Consider the following 23,407-nt stretch of genomic DNA (forward strand, 5'->3'; position numbering starts at 1 on the left):
AAGTCACTACACAGCTGCTGCAGTGACAGTTAGGAATATATCTGTGATGCTGAAATAGGCCTTGTAATGCATTAACTGACTTGTAACACCTGAGGCATCTGAAACTCATTTCATCAGAATTTGTAGCTGCATCTTACCTGTGCGACCGTTGTTGGTGGAAGTTTCCTTTACACGGGCGTAGCCTTTGTTTCTAGATGTGTTTGTCTTGTAGCACTACTTCTTTTTGCTTATGATGCAAAACAAAACAGCACTTCTGATCCTCATCAGATCTCAAACTTGCTGCGGAGCAGCCATTCCCTTGTTGAAGGGTCAACTTCTACAGATCCTGAATGCCATTCGGAGCTTGGTGGAGTGCGCAGTCAGTTGTGGTGTACTGTCTGGTCCTCTGCTCCACAGTGCAGTCGCATGCTGGCCGGGCTCTGGACAAGTCCCCATCTGTGCATGTTGGTCTTGACGTCTTGAGGCGTTCTACTCCACTTCTCGGTCGGTTGAGTTTGGTCAATGCATACCTTGGTAAGTCAGAGCCAGGGATGCTGTTTGATGGATCCACTATGAAACGCTGCAAGGGGGATGGTGTTGAGTGCCACTGAGCTGTCCATGTCTTGGTATAGTCCAGTGTGAGGTGGTCTCTTTTGGCTGAGAGGTCTTAATCAGCTCCATAGCATCCGAGGCGAATGGCTTCCTCGATTTCAAACGCTGTTGGGAGCCAGTTCGTCTCTCTGCTATCATGGTCCCATGAAGAAAGTGGTTGGGTTCCTGTGCACGACGTGAAATTGCCAAGGTCGCTGCTTTCCGTCTGATTTCGGATGGTGGGATCCCAGCGGGGACAGGTAACTCTTCGACTTGTACTTTGTAGCACTCTATACATGTATACGGAAGTCTTATCCCAATTTTATGGATTAGTTCTTTTGATGTTGCGTTCAAGCGACACTGCGTCCTACAATGCTGGAACCGCGAGGTGCTTGCAGGCTGTAAGCACACTTAAAGTCTTGAGCTCCCCTGCTTGGTAGCGGACCCTCATAGCTTGAACAGTCTTCCTTGCATGCTCTTACTAACTTTTGTTGAAATACCGTCTAAGTTTGGACTCCATCGGTTGGCACATCTGGAGCTTCACCAGGGATGCCTCTTTTTTGTAGCAGCATCACGACGGTGTCAAAAATGACGCAGTGTCGCCCAGCTCTGCCGTTAAGTCGCCTGTGGTGCGGGTTGACCAGATTACGATTTGAATAGGGTACGAGTTGACTCGGAAACGAGTTGACTCTGGTACGGGTACGAGTTGATAGACTTGTGTGTATAATAGTGTTGATCCGTTCCCCTCGGTGTCAAAAGGTCGAATTCAGACCTCTGCGCTAGTGAGCAGGTCATGGGCTCAAATCCCCCCTTAGGCCCTGTAAGCTCATGATTTTTTCAAGCTCTCGCACAGGAGTGTGTTGTACTTGCACATTGTTTTCACGTTGGCTATGACCACAACCCAATTCAATACAAGACAATCTTCTTAACAGTAAATTGTAGACATCGTGAGCAGTTAACAGAGGGCGCTATTGAGAGGACTTATCAATGAGAATGTTTTGAGTCTCATTGAAAGTGGCATTCTTTAGAGAAAAACGAAATCTGTTTTTGTTTCATTTATCGTTCGACTTTCGCATAATGCATTCAGAGTGGAGAATATGAGGCCTGCCCGTCAAATTGTCCATTATGAAGCAGTCAGCGGTAATATTATGTTCTACTTTTTCAAAGCCTGTCACTAACTCTGTGGGTATATTTGTCAAAATCCACCGCAGTATTTCGCTAATTAATTCATAGTTAAATGTTTTTGACTTCGTGAAAACATTTTCTTGTCGACTGCTGCCTTTTCCAACGTGCCTTATTATTGAAATCTTCGATTTTATGACCACATTTTTATTGACTCTATATTTTTTTCCCGGATATAGGTTTTTGACTCCCTCTAAACAAATTGATTGAGGATTGAATTGATTAGTCCTTCGTTATTGTAGGGAGATTCGCCAGCTGTTTACATGTATTCAGCAAGTCGGAAATCCCAGGAAATGAGGGGATTTCCATTCCGGTAATTAAGTTAATTACGTTATTAATCAGTTTGGAGATGAAACAATTTGTAACTAAATACAGGAAGTGGCCTATCAAACTATAAAATTGAATGTGTCTAAGAGAATCCAACTTTTTCATTTTTATTGATAATTTGTCCACACAAACAAATAAAAAGTGTACATGTCTGTTGTAAAAGTTCGTTTAAAAAGCTTTTTACATCATTGGTTTCAAAGTCAAAAAGATTACACAACAATAATTAGGTGTTTTTTTACGTACGTTACGTACGTTGTTGTACACTTCAAAACCACCACAATGTGAATCATGAGTCATTCCAAACTTCAAGAAACAGATTTACGAAGCACAAAAAGCAAGGAAGACAATGAGAACAATTACCAAGTTTTGATTTTTTTTTTAACAAGAACAACGGGGGATATGAGGGCACGCCCCTCCCTCCCCCGCTTTGAATTTGGCGAAGACAAATGAGCTTTTATTTGTTAGAAAAAAATGTTGAGTGCTCCGGTCCCCACCCAAGAATAAGAGTGCCCCTCCATCCTCCTCCCCTTCACTAAGGTGGACCCTTGTTTTGCCACTAGCTGCACAATCAAGAACAGCGACCAGATTTGCGGAGGCGAATAACCCCGCCCCAACCTTCCCTCTAAAAAAGACACTACAATTAATGCATGTTTGACAATGCAATCGATTGCCACCACCGCCCATCATTCAAGGTTAGCCAACGAGCAAACTAGTCTCCCTCAACATTATTACAAGCCTGTCACGCCAATATCAATAGCGTATTTGCATTGTGCGTACGTCGTCTAGGCTGTGCTTGGCAGACACAGACACAACGTGTTCAATGCACCGTGAACCTGAACTCTGTATGGTCTCTGGTCGGTCAAAGCAGCCGCCAGCCTGCAGACGGTATTGTTCCGTTCGTGTATGTGAAGCGAGGCTGTCGCTATTATTGTGCGGTGGGAATGTGTGTCTATGTTTGCAACTATATCACATGGAAATAATGTGTGACGCGGCTGGGCACTCTAAATGACAGTGATATTCTTGATGACATTATTGTAGGCACAGTACATTCGTTTAATCTACTACTCCTTTGACTTCGGACGTGTATATAACCTGAGTACCGAGTTACACTGTCGTCTTCGCGCTGCTTGAACGGGTGCTCTCGATATAAACTTCTTTTCTGTAACTCGCCCGACGTTTTGACAAGAATCACCACACCATGGCTTCCGAGGATGCTTCAGTTACCGTGGAGCTGACCACAGAATCGAGCTGCTCCCCGTCAGCGGCAGCAGGCGGCGACCATGACGGGGGCTCGCCCCGTGTCCGCGAAGCCCATGTTTTCATCTCCAACAGACAGATGTCCACTACCAAAGATGTCATTATCAGTGTGCGGGAGAAACACGGATCCTTCCGATCTGCTGTGCCCTGCATGCCCATGTCACTCGCACTCGTCTGCTGCCTACTCAATATCTTTACGCCAGGAATCGGTACGTATACACGAATACTTAAACATCGCCTGCTCATTAATTCGATAATAATCACACAAATTATTTATTGATAAAAGGGTATATAGCAAACCACCATATGGTCTCTGGAAATTAGTGAAATAACTGATTTCACAATCTTTAGGGATGTGTCCACATTGTTTAATGCAAAAGAGGAATGACTTTATATTGTATATTTTAAAAAATACCTTCCAGAAGTGAATTTATTATTTTTCACATGCACGCCCTCCGCCCCTGCTTTGCCCAAGGTCGATCCCTTTTGAATGTATTTACTATGGGGTACTTTTTGGGTCTTTATGACTTGTGACAGTGAGCACTAGATGTTTCTCAATTAACACACGGAGAGTATACCTTTAACTTGGGGAGTCAAAGTCCGCGACGCGATGACATGTGGATGTGCAGAGTGAAAACGTCGACAACCTTAGATCATACAAAATAATAAGGGCATCAGAATGCATGATTAATGCCATTCACGATCATTCTGAATGTCAGTCATGGAGCATACACGCTCCATGTCTCAAACCATGAAAGACAAATGAGAACATTAATGTTATCCTCGTCGTAACAAAAATGTTGACGTCGAATTTGAACCATTTTAGGATGTGCGATTTTGTTTGGAATAAGACGGGGAACAGCTCACAATTATTGTTCCAACTGATACACCATTAAAGCTGTGGTGTTCATCATATGCTTAATCTACGAGGAAGACCTTGCGAGGGGAATTAAGATGTGACTGAATAACTAGTGAGCGTACACGTGATCGGGAAGAATGCACGTGTCTGCTCTCGTCGAAATATCTGGAGGTGTTTTATCAAAAATGTAAAGGGGAATTGTTGCCGAAATCATGTCCGGTAACATAATCCAGAATCTAAATGAGCTTGGAGTTCTGAGGGACATTATTGTACGTCGGTGCTCTATGATAAAGGTTTATCAATAAATTGTTTGTCTTTGATATGATTTTTGGAAGTAGGAATGTGTTAAATTGGATCCTTTGGTTGCCTGTTGGTAACATATCACATCATCTGATCCTTATTATTATATAAATCACGCTGATGGGTCTAACCGTGCTTTAGAGACGTATAGTAAGGGTTCATTTCAGTTTTGGAAAATGACGAGTTTAGTATTTTTATTATTATTTTTTAAAAATCTGTGCCTGTGTATGTCTGGCTGTATTTGTAGCTTTATCAAAACGCAAATACTAAATCTATTTCAGTTCTTGTATCATTTCAAAGTTAGTTTATGCGTAACAAAGAGTGGCACGACGTCGCTGGGAAAGAGCCGTGGTCGTGATAATATGTTTTAGCTTCAAATTTAAATGCAGTGGTGCCGTACGTGACGTTTCAAAGTTTTTAGGGTGTGATTGTCTGCCTGAAGCGGATCATGGTTTGCAGTTAATTTTTTTTTAAATTTCACACCTATTGGGAATTTTTATGCCTAGGTTGAAACATTGTTGATCTTTACTTAGGGAAGTGACTGAATTTGTCAATGTCTTTATCATTGTCATTAATATCCCACAAAACACTCCACACAAATATAGATATCAATGAGCCATTTCAACACTTGCAAGCGGCCTACGTTTAGGAAGTTTGGTATAAGCATAGAGGAGTGTACTGTCCTTTCTCTATGGTATATTATGCATATAATGCTAAGTAATGACTGAATTTGTTTTACCCGCGGACTAACGTGCATCTTTGACCTTATCAGAGTACCATTATAGAAAAAAAGTAGCTGCCATGTGTCAATACCACCATATGCTGATAATTTCACTCCACCGAAACAGGTTTTGAAAATGAAACATGAATCCGATGCGCCAATCGAATCAACTCATTATAAATGTAAACGCACGGGAAGGCGAGCAAGTGATACTATATTGTCTGAGCGTTACCATTTTGTACACAATGGAGAAAGGACATGGGTACACATAGTTTACTTGAATGTATTGTCTTACAATCTATAGACAGACTTTCTTTTAGATCTATAGAATTTATTATAAACTTTTTTTAAATTTGAAAAAAAAAATCAAGCTGTGCTAGCATTAACGGGTCGGATCACGGGCTGAAATTGAAAAGGATCAAAAACGAGGAAATTTAATACATAGGCCTATAATGGCTTGCATAAAATAAAGTGTACATCGAGAGTATGGTTGCTTCGGTAGGCCTACAGACTGTAACTCGCACCAACCGATTCCTTCCTCCATGCTCACATTGAACGTGCAGGGAACTAATTGGCATGTGCATTTGATAGTTTTACTGTCACTGCGAAGATGCAGCGTGAAAATGTGTTTGTGCAATGCTATGCTAGGCGATATGGAGCAAGTGGTAACTCCATGCAGATATGCAACAGGTTGCGCGCCATATGGTCCGGCTGGCGGCTAGCTGGTTGCGTGCTGCGGTTCAGTATTTCGCATACGCTGAATTCATATGCGCATCATTACCATAAGAAAATGGCAATGTTACCAGCAAAAAAAATCAAATCGATACAGTTCATTGTTAATGAAATACGGGCGTTATCGTGCGGCTGTCGTTCTGCAATGTGTTTCCGGATGAAAAAAAGTGATTTAAAAAATGCATGGCATTTGAAAGAACTGGTTTGAATCGAAACTTTCCAGGAATAAAATCTAATAGAAATAATTATTCGCACCTGCACAGTGACACCTGTTCCCTCCACTAGATAAAAATCGCCAGGAACTTGCATTTTCATTTAAGAATTGGAATAGAATCACGTAGCAAATGTGTGCGGTTTCACACGCAAAGTCGGGGGGGGGGAAATTTGCCTTGCCGTTTAACGGAAACACAGCTAAGTGCAGCTAACACCGCGCGTTTCTGAATAATTGATCGTCCGAGGTATATGTTTAAAATAAAAGAAAAGGAGAAGGCAAATTGCCTGAGCTGTCTGTGTGTTCCCCGGTGGCACCGGGGCCCAGGTGAATTACTCTGCCTGAGGACACGGCTAATGAATCCGTAATGAGAGGCTTACATCTATTGAGCAATTAAAGGAACAACCTTGGACAGAAAGATACGAATGGGTGGACGCGTGTAGTTTTACACGTCATATGGTTGATCCATAGAGCAAGCCTTGCTCTATGGTTGATCCATGGAAGATGTTCAACTTGTCACCATTATGGAGCGTTTAATTATGAGCTGAATTGTTCCCGCCCAGTAGCAGCACTTTTCCCTGTCGCTACAATTCTTCTCTTTTTCGATCAGCACTAATTCTCTAATAGTACTAAACAGTGTGCAACACTTTGACTATATGGCAAAAATAAACACCTGTAGGCTACATAAAGAACATCTATTAACTACATTTTTGGCATTTGTGTTTTGGTACAGTTTTTGGTTATTACGGTTCATGAGATGAATATATGTCTTTGGAACACATTTTGTGCAACTTCTATTCCTCTTAGATGTATGAAAACTAGCCTATTTGACATCCCTTTTTGATTAATTTGATTGGAAAATGCACTGCTATAAAAATTTGAAATTTTCAATGCTTTTTTTTTTCGGGCAAGGCTGAGAGCGCTGTTGCTGTGATGTCATTTCAGGAAGACACTGTTCAGTTTTGGGGTTTTTTGTTTAAATTGTGAACCCAAAAACGGTGCTCATTGAAAACATTTGTGAGAAAACTTTGCTCATTGGCTTACTGCCTCGTACTGACACAACAACGAATCACCAAAGAAAACAACATTTACGACGGTCACCGCAAAATGTCCACAATTCTGCCAACTTTTGGTGCTGAAAATAGATGCAACATTGAAGTCTCTGCCTGAAATGACATCACACCTTTGCTCATGAATATGAAAATTTGCATCAGCATATAAACCAAAAAAGGCACCAAAATACCCTTGAAAATGGCAAAACGAAGTTGAAAATAAGGTTCAATGGAACACAAAGGTGCATTTTCAAGAATTGCACTTTAAAAATTACATTTGATTGGTTCTTTAAAGCTATCCGCATGTGCTCTTCAACATGAGAGTAGATTTTTTTATAAAAAAATCCCTTCTAGTTTGGACGGTTCAACCCTCTGAAAATACATTTTCCTAACGCACAAAAGAGACGTCTGACTTATTGTCGAGCCGGAACTAATTAGGAATGTGTATACATTAATGTTTCATTCCTAAATTGATATTTTTTTGTAGTAGGCCCTATACCAGAAAAATAGCAATTTAAAAAATGAAATCTATTTTTGGTGTGAAACATGGAAATAACACTTTTTGTGCATTAAAATCGATGTGTGACGTACCCAAAGTAAATAGCACTTGGGAAATAACACAAAGCAAATGTTTGATGTACGTATAGGGCGAGAATGCCACGTAGACATAGATCACATCATATGATTAGCATAATCGATATCAATAAACAAACACACAGCCACATCGGTCCGATGGAATGCACCGCCACAGTCCAAGGTCATTACTAAAAGTAATTACTGGTAATGGCACTGACTTGATTTATATTGTCGTATTATTTAGAAAACTGGAAATAAAAATTGAGATATTTGGAAAGTGCTGGTCCATATGAAAGTGCATGTGGTGGAATTTGGGACTTTGAGCAGCTCCACTTTGAAATATTGGGACAAACAATTAATATTAAAAACATATGAATATTATTTATAAAAAAGAGATCAGAACTTTCTAGTGATTATTATTAATATTAATCATTTTTGGTGATGAAACCAAGGATTTCCCCAAAAGCGCCCTATAGGCACTGCAGCTCGCAAGCCTGAAGAAACCTGTAGAAAAAAGACAATGGGAATAAATTACAGTTTTAGAGGTCGGAGGAAAAGCCCAGAAGAATATTCCGGGAAAACCCACGGAATCAGGTAGGGACTGAAAACCCAATCCACATATTGACCCAGGCGGGATTCGAACCCGGGCCACAGCGGTGGAAGGCGAGGAAAGTACCGCTTCGCTAACCTGACTTTCGTGTTAAATGGCCGCATTAAAAATTGAGTGCATAAATTTTACACCAAAGATTACTTCGCGCCAATATGTCTGGATTGAACGAAATAACACGTTACAACTTAAAGAACAGTTCGAACGTGCAGCTCACAAAAGTATGCAAGGTTTCTTTGGTACCTCGAAAATCGTTATATTTCACTACCCAGGCATAATTCTTTGACTTATAGTGTACAGGTGCTTACCTGTCAGATTAAGACCTTCTGGAGCAAAGGTCAAGCTACACTCATTTGGCAACTCAATTCATCTTTCATCAAAGAATGTCATTCATCGGCTACGTCAAACTGGAAATGATTTTGTGTGTCAGATGGCTTAGACCCGTCAAGATGACAAGCTCATGACTGACTGGTCCAAAACACCAAACTTGGCAGATAGATTCTATAGCCCTGGAGAAGATATTCAGAAGGCAGTGACACCTGAAATTCTTTTGACAAGGGTGCCTATTTTACATAAACCGTAAATACATGCCGTGTAATATTATTATGTGACCAGTCGGTCACAATTCCGATCATATGCCACCTGACTAGCTGTAATTTTGGTATAGAACAAGGAAAAATAATGCATGTATATGGTCCACAAAATGTGACAACCATAAGCGTGCCTGTTCCCGAACTTCATTTTTCCCCCTCAATTTTGTAATGCAATGATAATCAGGGAGGCACCAAGTTAATATAATTAGGGCCTAAGCTTCAAAAATTACTTTCTCTTTTTTTTCTGTCTCCTTTTTCGCATTTATTTTAATCAAAAACATCCGTGCCTGCTTGGGCAGAGTAGGGAGGCATTCAATCTTCCCATATTGGCCGTCGAGGGGCTCTCCTGTTGTCAGGATGTTTGTTTCTAAGGAAAGCGATCTTGGGACGAGAATAGATGGAGAAGTGACGGGAGATGTGTTGGAGTGAGTACGTGCAGCTTTCGTCGTATGTCGCGTCAGCGCGGCCTGTCTTGGTTTGATTCTGATATTTTACCCGCGCGCTATTTTCAATTCACTGCCATGCTCTCCGACCAGCATTTCCGCGTGGGGTCAGTTTGGAGTGCTTTTACTCGCGTGACCCACATGCATTCCCAAAATTGATTTCCATTCGGGCACGGTTATAATCAGAATCTGTCGTCAGGGTTACGGGAATGTCGTTCAGTCTTCTGATCGAGATTTTTTTTGGTATGCATTCCATCCCTCAACTAACTGGATTTCTGTCGACCTTTTGTTGTTTTGAAATTGTTGAAATATCTTCTGTACAAATGGAATGTGTTAATGATTCTTGGGTTGCAAGAGACTGTCTAATCTTTAGCAAAAGTCTCTGACAAATCTGAAGAATATAGGACGCGTAATTCGTTCTCAAATTTCTGAGATTGTAATTTGTTTCTTGTATTGTATAGGAAATGGCCTGCAGACCGAAAATTCATCAAACAGCAAAGAAGAACAAGATTAGTCTTTAAATTGTTAGATTTTATATTTGTTGTTCATCCAATTTTAACATTGCTCACGATGTTTCTCGTGTGACGATATCGGAGGCTTAAATGCATAACATTATAATGTTAGGCGTATAATTATTCACAATAAAATGATGTTACTACGCTTTCGGTATATATAAATTAAACCAATTCTTCAGTATAAAATATCTGCAGCAGAGTTTATAACATAAACTGTAAAAAGTTAATCTATCTTTTTATGTTACCTGTCATGGTTTACATTTTAAACACAAATGAAAATATCTAAATATAAATCAGACAACTGCTCATGCTGGTACAGGTCAGAAATACCTACAGGGCCCAGAGGAAATTAGAGCCATACCGGATTTAGGATGATATTTTTAAACATCACAAATTCTTAGAGTCGTTGTGGTGGATGTCATCAATCGTCTATAAAAGTGTGTCATTATTCATGCGTTGTTTGTGGCACAAGTAGGCCTACTTGTTGGGGCAAACGGCTGCAGAGCTGACCCCGGCGTGAGCTCTGCAGGCCCGCTGTGTTTCCCTTCTATCGGTATCTGGATACTTGACACGTAGCCGTCATATGCCTTCTGCAGGATCCAAGCCCGAGCTGCCCCACTTATTAAAGAACTCCAGCGGGGGAGAAAATGCTTGGAATCGTCACGGAATTGCTACGGAAACCCCACTTCCCTTCGACACCAACAAACAAGTCCGAGTTTCGGATTTCGCGTCAGCTGGTTCACAAACTGCCAACTTGAATATCATCAAGCGTTTCACGTTTATTTGTCTGGATCGATAGCTGTGTTTCGCAACGAGTCTTCAGTGTGTGGTATCATCTTCCAAACAAAAAAAGCGAGCAAAAACAAAGTTGGTTTTATCCCGAGATCATTTTATTCAAACCCTTTCATTTCCCGGCTTGGTGATTGAAGTATTTACACTCGTAACAGTGAGTGATATGGTTTGACCGATCCAGCTGTCGACTTGAGTGTTTACATTGATAGTTGTGCAGCTTGCTTGGACTGGTATATGGTGTGTTAACTAGGCGTCAGTTTGTGTGACCACCTTATTCAAGATACATAGGTATTACTTAGCGTTAACTAGGTCAGGCCATAGAAATAATTTAAGTTGGCCTACTTAAGCCTGAAATAATCGATTCAATAAAAGTAATGCTGGTTTTTAAGGTTGTTGCCGACATTGAAATTAAAGAATGGTGAGACATTTGTCTCTTTTTTTTTGGGGGGGGGGGGTGGTTGGGCATTACCTCTTAATTGTATTTTGCAATTTTGTAAAGTCTTCATTGTAGGATATGGCTTTTGCTGATGCCTATTCTGTCAAACGACAGTAAAGTTTGGGCCGTTAGTGCATAGGACTTTTCTCCATGATCGCAAATACGGTCGGAGCGCAATGGTTTTGTTGACGGTTTCACGCTCGTTGCAGTCGCTATAAGTCGGTCGACCTGATAATCATGGCTTTCTGCTCCAATAGCTTTTTCTTCTAATATCAGGAATATACTTTGCTGAACGTGTATTTATGCAGAAAATGCCCGCATTTTCCTCTAAGGATACCGACCGATGGAGTGCTTTTATGAGTTTTCTTGATTGAAATTTGAAACTGCAAGGTCGTATTGAGATACCCACAGGTGTTAGTTCTAAAGTAAACACACAACACGCGCATTAATTTATAATCAACCACGCGACGCATTCCGTTGACGAGTTTTTGAAAGATAGAAAGATGCAGGTATGGAAACATATGCTATAAATATATTTACTCGGCTGCGTTCACGAATTTATAGACATTTAAATTTAAAATCAATTTAAAATATAGAAACCAACAAACTGGACTAACAGCTGGAGACCTCGTGCAATGCATAGATTAATTGATTGCTATAGTTGCGAGACAGACATTCCAACTTGTTTGTAGAATTTATACCAGGCAGATTTCAACAAAACTGAAATAGTCCGATCCGTTCCTTTTCTTGGAAAAGCAAAATACAAAACATCGTATCACATTTTTTGTTGGTATTTTTTGTGTGTACAAAGAATTCGTTGAAGTTGGATATCTTATAACTCCTCAAAAATGAATGAAAATTTACAGAAAAGCTTGATTGTGTGATATTTTTGTACCAAACATGTTGGTATGTAACAGATTATTGGAACTGTTAACCATCGATATGAATCGGGGATAGTCCCTTCAAAATACACAATTTGAACTTTTGCATAATATCGCGTGGAGTTGATATTTAAACATCTTTTTTTTGGGGGGGGGGGGCAATGGGTTTTGCGTAATAAAAGCCGGGTTTTGTTTCTGAGCTCATTATGTTAAGTAATGGAAGCACATTTTCGCGTGTCGTCACTTTGAGTCCTCCCAGGGATTCAACATGTAAAGGGGATGTACATTAAGAAACAGCCTGTCCTCTGACTTGAGTCTCGCAAGCCCTGTAGATTTGCAAAGAATGCGCAGCGAGCCTCGTGGAACACGACCGGTGCGGGTATAATATCGACCCACTGTGGCAAAGCCCCTTTGCGTCCGTCTTGGCTTTACCGGGCAAAATCTCAGCCGGCGGGCAGGAGAAGATGATGGAACAGCAACGGTACGAGAAGATCACATTACAAATCTGTTGCGCATTGGACGCATAAGACAGGGATGAGTTATCTACTTGGGAGCAGGGGAGGGATTAAAGTAACGGCAGGTATAGGATACAGCACAGTATATAATCACTACATCTAAGTAATCGAAATACACCCGTCAAACTCAACTTATATAGTTTCCTCTTCGTAACGTATATAGGCTTTTAGAGTGATTAAACCCGAACGGCATTTCAGTCACCGGGGACATGACTCTTAAATAAGGGAAGTCAGAAAAGTGCACTTATAAGAAACACTTAATATTGACATTTTTTTCTCTCCATTGAGTAACATGCTAAACCATTCCTTTTATCTTTTTGAGTTGAAGGTTGAAGTATTAGTTTATTTGTCACTGTTTAAGCCGCTGTATTTCAAAATTAACCAATAGTTTACACTCGGGTCAATGTGTTTCAGTGATTTGCCTTGTAGGTCTATGTCAACCTGCCTGACTTCAGAATCTAACCATATATTTCTTGGGATGTACAAACCCTTGAGATATGGACTTCGCTTGTCTGCCAGACCTCTCAATTATTCTCGCACATCGTCTCTGACCATGGCAACTGGCATACCGTACGATCGCCATAGACTCGCCTCAGTCTTATTTTAGCTGCGGTGTCATTAATTTTATGAAACCTTATACTTGTGCCGTCTCGTTTCTTTTTACTTTGTGGGTTCCCAGTCTCACAAAAACATGTATGAGTTCTCATTGTTCTGTGCACTGAGACATCGCAGTGCGGCTAATGAGGCTGTATTTAAGTGAATCTCAGTTCTAAGGTACATATTTTGTGCAACGTTCTTCTCTTAAATATATGAAAATTGTTTGACATCCATTTTTGGTTAATTTTATTGAAAAGTGCACTTTTATTAAATATTTAACAAATTTCCAAGCTTTTCCGGACAAGCGAAGGCGCTGTTGCTGTGATGTCATTTCGGGAGGACTCTGTTCAGTTTAGGCGTTTTCTGTTCAAATAATTTGTGAGCCCAAAAGTTGCTCATTGAAAACGTTTGTGAGAACAGTTTGATCATTGGCTTACTGCCATGTACTGGCACAACAACGAATCACCAAAGAAAAGAAAATTTACGACAGCGAAATATCTAATACTCTGGCAACTGTAGCTGCTGAAATACCCGTAGTGTTGAGGTTTTTGTCTGAAATGACATCACTCTTTTGTTCATGAATATGGAAATTCGCATTAGCATAAAAACAAAAACAACAGGACTAGACCAAAATATTCTTGAAAATGGAGAAACGAAAATTGAAAGTAGGGTTAAATGCGACACAAACATGTCTTTTCAAGGATTCCATTGAAACAATTACATAACGCGGGCCCTTTAAATCCGCACTGCATCTAGTGGAGGTTCTGTATAATTATAGACAGAATAAGTGTTGTAATTTTCCTTGCAGATGGCTGCCATTCTTAATCGGACTGTTTTGACCAAAGACAGCATTAACCACCTTGACACACCCTTTGAATTATTTGATCAGTCCAACGACAGACTGAGTGATTGAATTGGTCTTCGAAAGTAGTCTCGTTGCTTCGGCAATTCCGAGTTATTCAGTTTACGGAAATGTACGTAGATTCACATTGCTGATGAATCGGAGAGCTGGAGCATTGGCGTCAGTGGATATGTGACGATCCAAGCTGAAACAAGGCCCAGAAGGTACATTCCTCCGTGTTCAGATGAAACGACCGCTTCGACCAGTTTGCTGTCGCTGGTAAAGCGGGGATATACACCCAATCTATTCATTCCGCTGTTACCCAATCAGAATACGAGCCAGGCGCCTGGCTGTACACAGCGTGCGTCATTGCCGTCTGATTCTTGGACGTGACTTATTGAAGAAGCTTCTCTAGCGGTTCGCTCTGCCAGTTATCATCAGCGTGTAAGCCCTGGGACATCTATTAAGAAGCTGGATTTCCTGAGAAGAATAACAAGTTCTCCTCGGTCCTTACTCCTTGCGTGTGGAGTAAATCATCGCCGAGGGTATAAGACATCAACAGGAATGCCAGTATTTACATTTTTTCTGGCAAAATATTTCTTTTAACTTGATTGCACAGCTGCAACTGATGGCTAGATGAGTTCGGAAACATCTGTGTAAAGGAGCTATAATCGGGGAATTTGGAAGCCACGCCATGCAAGTAATCAAAATATGAAAATACAGCTTGCAAGGATATCGTCATCCACATTGATGACGTGGATTTTTTGAGCAATATGCTGCCCTGCGTTGATTTATACATGCATGCTTTTAAAAACAACTGCTTTGAAAACGCTTGGTAACCATGCGTGTTAGTGTTTAGTTCACCAGTTGCCATGTCAACGGACATACGTCACTCTCCAATACTCTGCTTAATCCAACTCAATTCAAAGAGATATTTGGATTGTCAGTTTGTGACAAAGAAAAAGTAAATAAATATGAAATTAATTAAATAAAAGATTGGCACAAAGAACAATTACAAAATTGTACAAAATAAACAACGAGGCATTTTCAAGAAGACGAGGCTCGTACAGAAAAGCCCCATGAAAGCCGAATAAATGTTCCCCAAAATTGCCATGAAAGACAATCGAGCAACAAAACATAGTGATCAAAACAAAAATTTGCCTGGAAACAAAAAATAATACAGCACAGAAAAGCAGACATAATACGGACTGACAAAAAAAGACGTGATGCATTATGCTGAAGTGAGTGGATGGAAATCGAATCGAAGATCGGATAAAGCTGTTACACGATTGGAAATGGGAATCTCTCGTGAAGCATCGTTTAAATTGTCCAACGGACGATTGGGCTCCGATTACCTCCGTCGCCCGTGGTGTTCGAGAGACGAGACCCATAAAGAAATACTCGAAGTGCTGATCGGATAGAGTGAGACGTGCGAGCAAATGGCAAAAATAAATTGTGTTTATTACGAGAACCGGTGAAATACCCATGAGAGTCTTGACCTGCAGTGAAGGAGTTCGAGAAGAGACGAGAAGAAGTAAACTCAAACATAAATATTTACTGTGAAGTTTGTTACTGTCAGTCAGTGTGAGGGTATTTGGCAAAAGGGGTATTGTGCTCGCGAAGATGGGAATTGGACTTTACAATCCGACAGCCCACTTTTGAATTATTAGTGGACTAAGCCTGCTAGTTGAGTGTGACCAATCAATTTTGCAGTAATTTATGGATAAAAACATAAATTTGTGATTAGGACAAGGGAAGCTAGAGAAGGGAAGGCGCGAAACATGTAGCTAGCGTACCCGGTACCGTGTTTATGTTCCAAGTAGTTTATACTTTGACAATAGACTGTCTGTATACAAAGTGGATGGCGTTTCTTCACCGTTCGCCAAAGCTCCGGAAGGTGGGAGGGGAGGAGACGGGGGACAAGGACGCAATGCTTTCAGGAGTCTCTCCCAGTGGCCTCCCCCAACTTTCTCTTGTGAGCCGCTGAGGGGGTACTTGTGACGGAGTCCATAGCCCGGGATTGATATAGAAGGCTCTGGGTCCCTATGACGGCAACAACTTAGGAGAGGAGACTTTGAAATGGATTAGTATTGTCTTTTTATTTAAGGAGGATTAAGAAGATCTGGCCTGATTCAGGGAAAGATTGTTGGTATTACTTTCTAACAGGTACAGTGATATCAAGACAAAACAAATAGTAGGCCTAAACTACCATGTTTTTTAAATTAAAGAAAAATTATCTCTAATGAACGATAGTTGAAACAAACTGCTCACCTGGATCAAAATGTCTTTCTTTCCTTTAGATGTTTTTGATTTCTCACTCTGAAAGCACTCTATTCAGATAGAAAACAACCCAACTTGCACCCACTGATCCTAGCTGTACTCAGTTGTGGGTAAAAGTTTGACTTTGTTTCTAGTGACAAATCTGACAAGGTGCTTTAATAGTTTTCCATCCATGCAGCGTGTCCAATCGATATACGACTATCCGCATCTCTCCCCCAAGGACGCGACCCACAATGATGGGTACTCTTTCATTACTGATCTGGGTCAGCAGTACATCCACGCGGCAGCACGTGGTGCATCCTTCCGTCCAAGTATCCGATCAATGGTCCGTACTGCTCTCTTCAAGCTCATTGAAATCGATAGTCTGGCATGAACCAGCGTATATACGTCACCAATATCGAGCCTGTGATTTTCACGGAGCATCACACAAGCCACCACCCTTGTACATTTACTGTCAGGAAACTGAAGTGATTTGACAAGTCATCGACGAAACTATATGCAACGGTTGGGTGTAGCAACGGGGTCAGCTTAGATAGCAGCAACTTATTTTATGTTTTTTCTTTGCCATGCACTTGTGTAGGATAGTAGTACATTTTGTTTGAAATCAACAACAAAACACATCGTTAATGATGAGCAGCAGTATAAAGAATATCCAAGAGTAAAAAAGTATGAACTTGTTCAATGTGTTCAGATTTTGTCATTGATTTATTTTTAAAAAAATCTATAGAAGGACTAGGCCTACTCAATATGCGTCTATGGTTGCAGGCCAGTAAATAGGTCCGAAATTGCCTATAGCCGGCCAAATCACGATTTGCATGCCCTCAATTCTTTTGCTATTAGATCATTTTGTAGGTCATGAACTTGAGGGTTTGTAAAATAAGAAGGGTGGAAGCCGTGAAAGGGACTGCGAGCTTGTATTTTCTGTGAAATTCTGATGAAATTGGGCCCTAAAATTGCTGTATTTTTCAATAATGAGCGCAGGTATCATGTTTCAAGATGGCGATGGGCTACAGGCAATTTTTTATGGGGGGACAATCTTTGGACGGATTGTTTTAGCCCAAAAATATATGAAATAAGCTTTAAAGGGAATATACATCGTTTGCTTTTGCTGTAATTTTCAGAAATGGATGGATTGTTTTTTTTTGGGGGGGGGGGGCCATATAGTATATAATTTTTTATAGTAATTATAGTATATATATTGTTACACTGACTTTTTTGACGTTTTGGGTTCGTAGATGCTATAAAAACGAAGAAAAACAGTCATTTTCCTGTAGTCTGGTTCCCTGACTCCATTTAAAATGAAACGGAGCAATTTATGTACGCTGGGGAATTGTAAGGTCAGGGAACCAGTCTAGCTTGCTTGTACCCGTTCATAGGTGTGCAATCGATTGCAAACAAAACCGGACTAACTAAATATGGTCAATTGGGGGCCAGTATTTAAAAAAAAAAAAGTTTTTCCCAACACTGGTCGGCCGACCAGCGTTGAAAATTGATATGAAAATAGCACTTTTCTTGAAAATGACAGCACACCAGGTGCCATGATTTTACAAGATGTTTTAGAATGTCATTCACTAACGGTTTAGCAAGGTATTTCAAAATAATTTGGTAACTTTATTTTTTGATGTTTGCAAATGTTGTATTTTCCCTTTAATTTGATGTGTATCTGAAAGACCTTGGAGATTTGTGAGTATTTATCCTGAATTTCGAAAGTGGGGGCATTTATCATCGGGGTCTATGGCAGTTTTTGTACTAGTCTGCAACTCGCATGCATTATAATATGCGGAAAAGCTGCACCACAGCACCAGCCGACGTTTTTAGTGGGCAAACAGTTACTGTGGTGTAATGCTCGCTGCATGCGCCCACCTGACAACAAATTCGTTGGTAGTTAATAATACAACTTTTTCCTTTTTTTGGTATATAATTGTAAAAACTTTAAAATGTCAATTGGAAAACGAAAATCGGCCACTAATTAAAGGATGACGCCAAGGTCGGCCGAGGTCATGGTGATACGTACGCCCTCAGTTGTTTATTCTAAGCATTCACTTGATTTACCTTTTTGTTTTCCCTCACTGTTATTACTATTAGGTACCCTTGTGTCTGCGTTCTCCGTGTTCTGTTGTGGCTTCACCAGGATCAGCTCACAGCGTGCGTTCCTATGGAACCTACTGGCTGCTGTGTTGCAGACCATCACATCTATCTTCATTGTGGGATGGATCTGGAGCATTTCGTGGGGAATGACATTCTGTACCCTGGCCAGTAAGTATTACGATTCCATCCACGCTCGTAAGCCTATAGACCTTTATCATGCTGCCATCATTTCAGTCATGTTCCCTGTATCCATAACAGTACTGAAGGGTGCACACCGGTAAATCGATCCGCCAAGCTCATGAATAAAAGTTATACCCTCAAAATATTCTATATTAGAGAGTTCTGAGCGCCGTAAAATTGGGGAATTGAAGAGATATGGTAATGAACCTCTGGCCCGGACTTGGGGCTTCCAATTCTGAGCATTTTGGATGCTATTGGGCTCGAAAGTGGCGCTATTTTGCCATGTTGTGGAGGGATCGTTTTTCAAGATGGCCACTTTTCCGCTTTGGGGGAAATAGGGGTCGTCTTCTTTGCGTGAAAATATCTCGAAAAGTCAATGGTCAACCCACCAAAAATCGAAAAGAAAATGAAAGATGACACATTGATCATCATTTTTCTGTGCAGCTTGAATACCTGTGAGAGTTTTGAGTATTTTTAAAATAATTTTGAAGTATGGGCATTTAGCACTAGTGTCTATGGGAGTTTATTTGCAGGTATGCACCCTGAAAGATTTTTTTTTTGTACAGAAAGGAACCAGACTATTTTTCCTTCCAGCCTCGCTTTGGTTACGTTGATTTGAATGGAAAAAAAAAATAAAGATGGCCGCAACATGATAATGGTCTATAGACCTTTCTTCCGTTTGTAAATACTGAAGCGCCATTTTGTATTGGCTGTCACAAGGGCATACATGAAATCAATCTCACTTGGAAAAATATTTTGTGCAACTTTCTACTCCTCTTAAAATAATGTTTGAACACTATTTGACATTTCTTTTTGGTTAAGTTTATTGCACTTTTAAACGCTTTTCAAACTCTTTTTATGGCACTTTTTTTTTTAACATTTATAATTTTCCATGCATGCTTTGCCTGACAAATGAGGGCGCTGTTGCTGTGATTCATTTCGAGAAGGCACTGTTCACTGTAGGGGTTTTCTGTTCACAATTAGTATATTGAAATCATGTAAGAACAGTCTGCTCATTGGTTTACTGTCATGCACTGAAACAACAATGAATCACCAAAGAAAAGAACATATACGACATCAAAATATCAACAATTCTGACAAATTTTGGTGCTGAAATAGCTGAAGCATTGAGGTTTCTGTCTACAAATGTCATCACACTTTTGCTCATGAATATGGAAATTTTAATTAGCACAAAAATCAAAAAGACACCAAACCGCCCTTGAAAATGGCAAAATGAAAATTTAATATGGGACACAAAGGTGCATTTACAAGTATTGCATTAAATACAAATTACATTACATGGGCCCTTTAAGCCGTGGTTGGCAAAAAACCTTTTGCCAAAAACTGCATAAGTGGCATGATGAATCGGAAAGAGGCATTTTTGTTTATTAAGTCTTTGGTAGTGTGTTGATTATGTTGTATTTTCAAAAATCCAATTGTAATGTTTGGAAACAATAATCTTTCTTTATTTTTTAAATATTTTTTTGCGACGTTGACCTTCCATGCACGGGTTGGCAAAGAAACGTCTATAGGTTTTAACTTAGTATTATTAGTGGAGAGGGCCAAGGATAATCACTGAACATTCATGAGACACTGCAGTCATCATGCCCACAGAAAGGTGTCATTTATGGTTGCAAAACTGAGCGTCACACATTCGATGACAAACAGGTTTCTCACGGGGGAAATCGAGTCGGTGATTTGGTTCGTGTTTAACCTTAAGCGTGTAGTAGCGTTCAGTTTCTAAAATACCATAGGAGAGCACGTCATATCCACACGAAGGAAGAAAAGATAGCTACGTGTGGATACGAGAGTGCCAAAAGGGTGTATAAAAGTCCATATTTTGTAAGGCAAATGTGTAATTTGGCTTTGATGGGGCAAGTTCAATGTGCCTCTCTGATACAGCCCAATGCTGTGGGGATATACACTTGGCACAAAAAGAAACTTATCAGTTCTTATAATCGTCCTTGTTTGGACATTTCTCGGTGAACAAAAAATCCGAAATATTTGTTTCATAATAACAATAATGTGGTGCTTATAGCGCCATAAACGTGTCAAAGCGCTTTACAATTATTACCCCTGTACATCAGGCATGAGACCATTTCTCTGCCGCAGCTCCAGATCAGCGTAATCTGGTCTCTACCTTCCCAGGTACCCATTTATACTCCTGGGTGAAGAGAGGCAATCGTAGTAAAGTACCTTGCCCAAGAACACAAGCACCATGTTCCCCGTCTGGGTTCTAACCCATCCATGTACCACGGCATATTATGCGTCGAACACCGTAACCATTGGACCACAGCGCCCCACTTTCCGTTTTGTCACGGAAGCAGTTAGGAACACTGTACAGTGTAAGAAATAACGAGAGCGCAAGCACTGAAGCTCGTGAAATCCCAAAACAAATGACGTAGGTCACGTTCCATTCTTGGCCGTGTCCAAAATCAGATATATCTCCTGACTACGGCTTTGGCTTTATGCCATCAGCACGCTTTACGGCGATAGACAACAGTGCCCTCCTCGGTCACTTTTCTACTGTGGCTGAGTGTGCCTCCTAATTGCCCCAGAATACTCTAAAATCCTGTCTACCTGTGTTTGAATGTACTAACTGTTCTTGTGTGTTTTAATTGCAGCTGAATACAAATATGAGAAGCAAGTCAGGGGAAAGCAGCACCAGTCTGCGAGATGGACTCCTACTTAGCGACAAGTGGAATCTATGCTTTGGCTGGTCTGACGCTGGTTGAAGTACGGAAAAAAGGTCATCACATGTCATCCAGCAGAGTGTAATCTCTGCATGTTTTCAAGAATTACACTTGTCGACCTTTTGAGTCAGTGCTTTGCCTTAAGACTATCTTCAGTCTCTGGCCAAATTGGTAATCTCTGCCGCTTTCCTGTGAACCAGCTCTTGGTCAGCAATTACGCCCAAACGTCTGGTGGTTCCTGAGACCAAACACTATGGTCGACTTTCGTGAGGTCTGAAGATTGGCCAGGACTAACTCTGGTCAGCTTGTGAAGTCTACTTCTGGTAAACAAGTGCGACATTTGCTTCTTAAAGAGTGTCTTCGCCCTGCAGAGTGGCTTCAAAACTATGCCTTTATTGTAAAGATGCGGATGTAATAGCCGTGTAGGCAAAATGTTACACGGTGTGCGTTACGAAGAAGTTTCGATCCTTCTTTTTTTGTGAATATATCTGAATAATAACTACATGTACTTGAGGATTCTCAAGCGAAATGTGGATTTGAAGAGATTTCGACGTCAAAATTGTGACTGATTTGGGATACGGACTGCTTTTATTCCCAGTCATGAGGAGGAATTGAGTTCCAGAGACAGCTGAGCTGCTAGTGAATCATATTGTCCCTTATCGTACCTGACTCCCTTGTCGATGATGGACATTTTGCTAAACATGAAAGACCAAAGAAAAAAGTAGTTATAACCCAACCATCGTGTGATGTCACGGAGGAAGGAAATCGTTATGACATTTTGCGAAACGATGATCTTGCTTAAAGAAGAGATCGTGCGGTGAGGATGTCTGAAGGAAGATGGAGTTAAGGACCCGGTTTTTAGAACACTATGCACTCCAAAGCCGCCCTCAGGTCGACCTGCGATTTGCTTGCGCCACGACGGAACGGTCGGCATCAAGCACAAAAGTCATGCTCAGGTCATAAAGACACCCTGAGAAATCGTTTGATTATCGTAGAACAAGCGGCATCTCGACACAGAATAATTGCTCGCGTCACCCACGACGCGATGACGAATCACAATAAAACTTCACACAGGTCGACTGCGATTGATTCCCGCCTCTCGGAACCACATTCCGTTGAAATTGAAATTGAAAGTGAAATTTAGAAGTTGAAATGTTTGTACTCTTGCGACTGTCGATTTTTGAGTGCCGGCTGAGGCCGATCGTCATAATATCGTCGCAGTTACACCCATGTCACACACAAATCGGCGACTGAAATGTTCCCGACCGTCGTAGCTCAGGAGCAGCTTGATCCTGACAAGTCAGTGGCCGATTGTTCTGTGTCGTCAGCAAGGTCGACCCGAGGGCGGCTTTAAAGAGTCCCGGGCCAGATTTGACCCGGATTCCGGTTTTATTTGACCCGATACTCTTCGTGGTCAACATGACACATTTCTGGGTCAAATGACACTTTTGCCGAGGTTCCGGGTCAAAATGACCAGGACAATGGTCCAAAAAGTGTCATTACGATACAGATAAGTATGATTTAGATTATGCACAAACCAACCTGCAGTGTGATATGCAAAGCTGTATCATACTGTAGCGAGACTTCTCCTTCCATACCGTGACTTTTTATTGTTTGACATTGCGTGTTGTGTTGTGAATGAGTGTAACCGACATACTTTTAATGGATGTAAACAACTGTATTGCTTGTAAAAATTAACGTACGTGTTAGCCTTCGTACAAGCCGTTAGGAGTTGTGTGACAAAATATTGTACATTATGAAAGTTATGCTCTTAATAGTGGTATGCAGTCGGTTAAGGTATTGATTTGTGCCATTTCGGTTTTAGTTTTTGATTCGATTTGTTTTAATTTTGTTAAGGCTGAAGATTGCTGCAGATTCTAAATTCTTCCACAGATCCAAGTTTCAAGTACCTTTGTCCTAATAGCTTGTTGTTATTTCGGTTGTGTACTATATGAATCTAGCAACCAGTTGTGTAAAAAAAAATGAACAAGTTGTGCAAGATTTTACACAAGTTGTGTAAACAACAGTTTACACAACAGGTTGCTAGGTTCACATAGTACACAACCGTTTGATTTTCACACAACCGAATTTAATCGAAGCCTTGAAGTCATTTAATTTAAAACCAAGGCATTCAGTGTAACTATGTCCATTGTTCGGAT

General features: G+C 40.7%; 1 protein-coding gene across 1 annotated transcript; it reads left to right on the forward strand.

Moving 5' to 3' along the window:
* Nucleotides 1–461: 461 nt before the first annotated feature.
* On the forward strand, nt 462–23,245 carry LOC119742903 (protein stum homolog). Its single transcript, XM_038219157.1, has 3 exons — nt 462–3,545; nt 18,373–18,543; nt 21,180–23,245. Exons 1-3 carry the CDS (start codon nt 3,278–3,280, stop codon nt 21,245–21,247), a joined length of 507 nt encoding a protein of 168 aa, XP_038075085.1. The 5' UTR covers nt 462–3,277; the 3' UTR covers nt 21,248–23,245.
* Nucleotides 23,246–23,407: the final 162 nt, after the last annotated feature.

This window comes from Patiria miniata, unplaced genomic scaffold (assembly GCF_015706575.1).
Source record: "Patiria miniata isolate m_02_andy unplaced genomic scaffold, ASM1570657v1 HiC_scaffold_6, whole genome shotgun sequence".
Classification (NCBI taxonomy): domain Eukaryota; kingdom Metazoa; phylum Echinodermata; class Asteroidea; order Valvatida; family Asterinidae; genus Patiria; species Patiria miniata.

Bases quoted from the DNA above. Each gene is read 5' to 3' on its own strand.
- LOC119742903 (XM_038219157.1), top strand. From the start codon at position 3,278: ATGGCTTCCGAGGATGCTTCAGTTACCGTGGAGCTGACCACAGAATCG. The intron at 3,546-18,372 runs GTACGTATACAC...TATTACTATTAG, and splicing joins TATCTTTACGCCAGGAATCG to GTACCCTTGTGTCTGCGTTC. The intron at 18,544-21,179 runs GTAAGTATTACG...TTTTAATTGCAG, and splicing joins GACATTCTGTACCCTGGCCA to CTGAATACAAATATGAGAAG.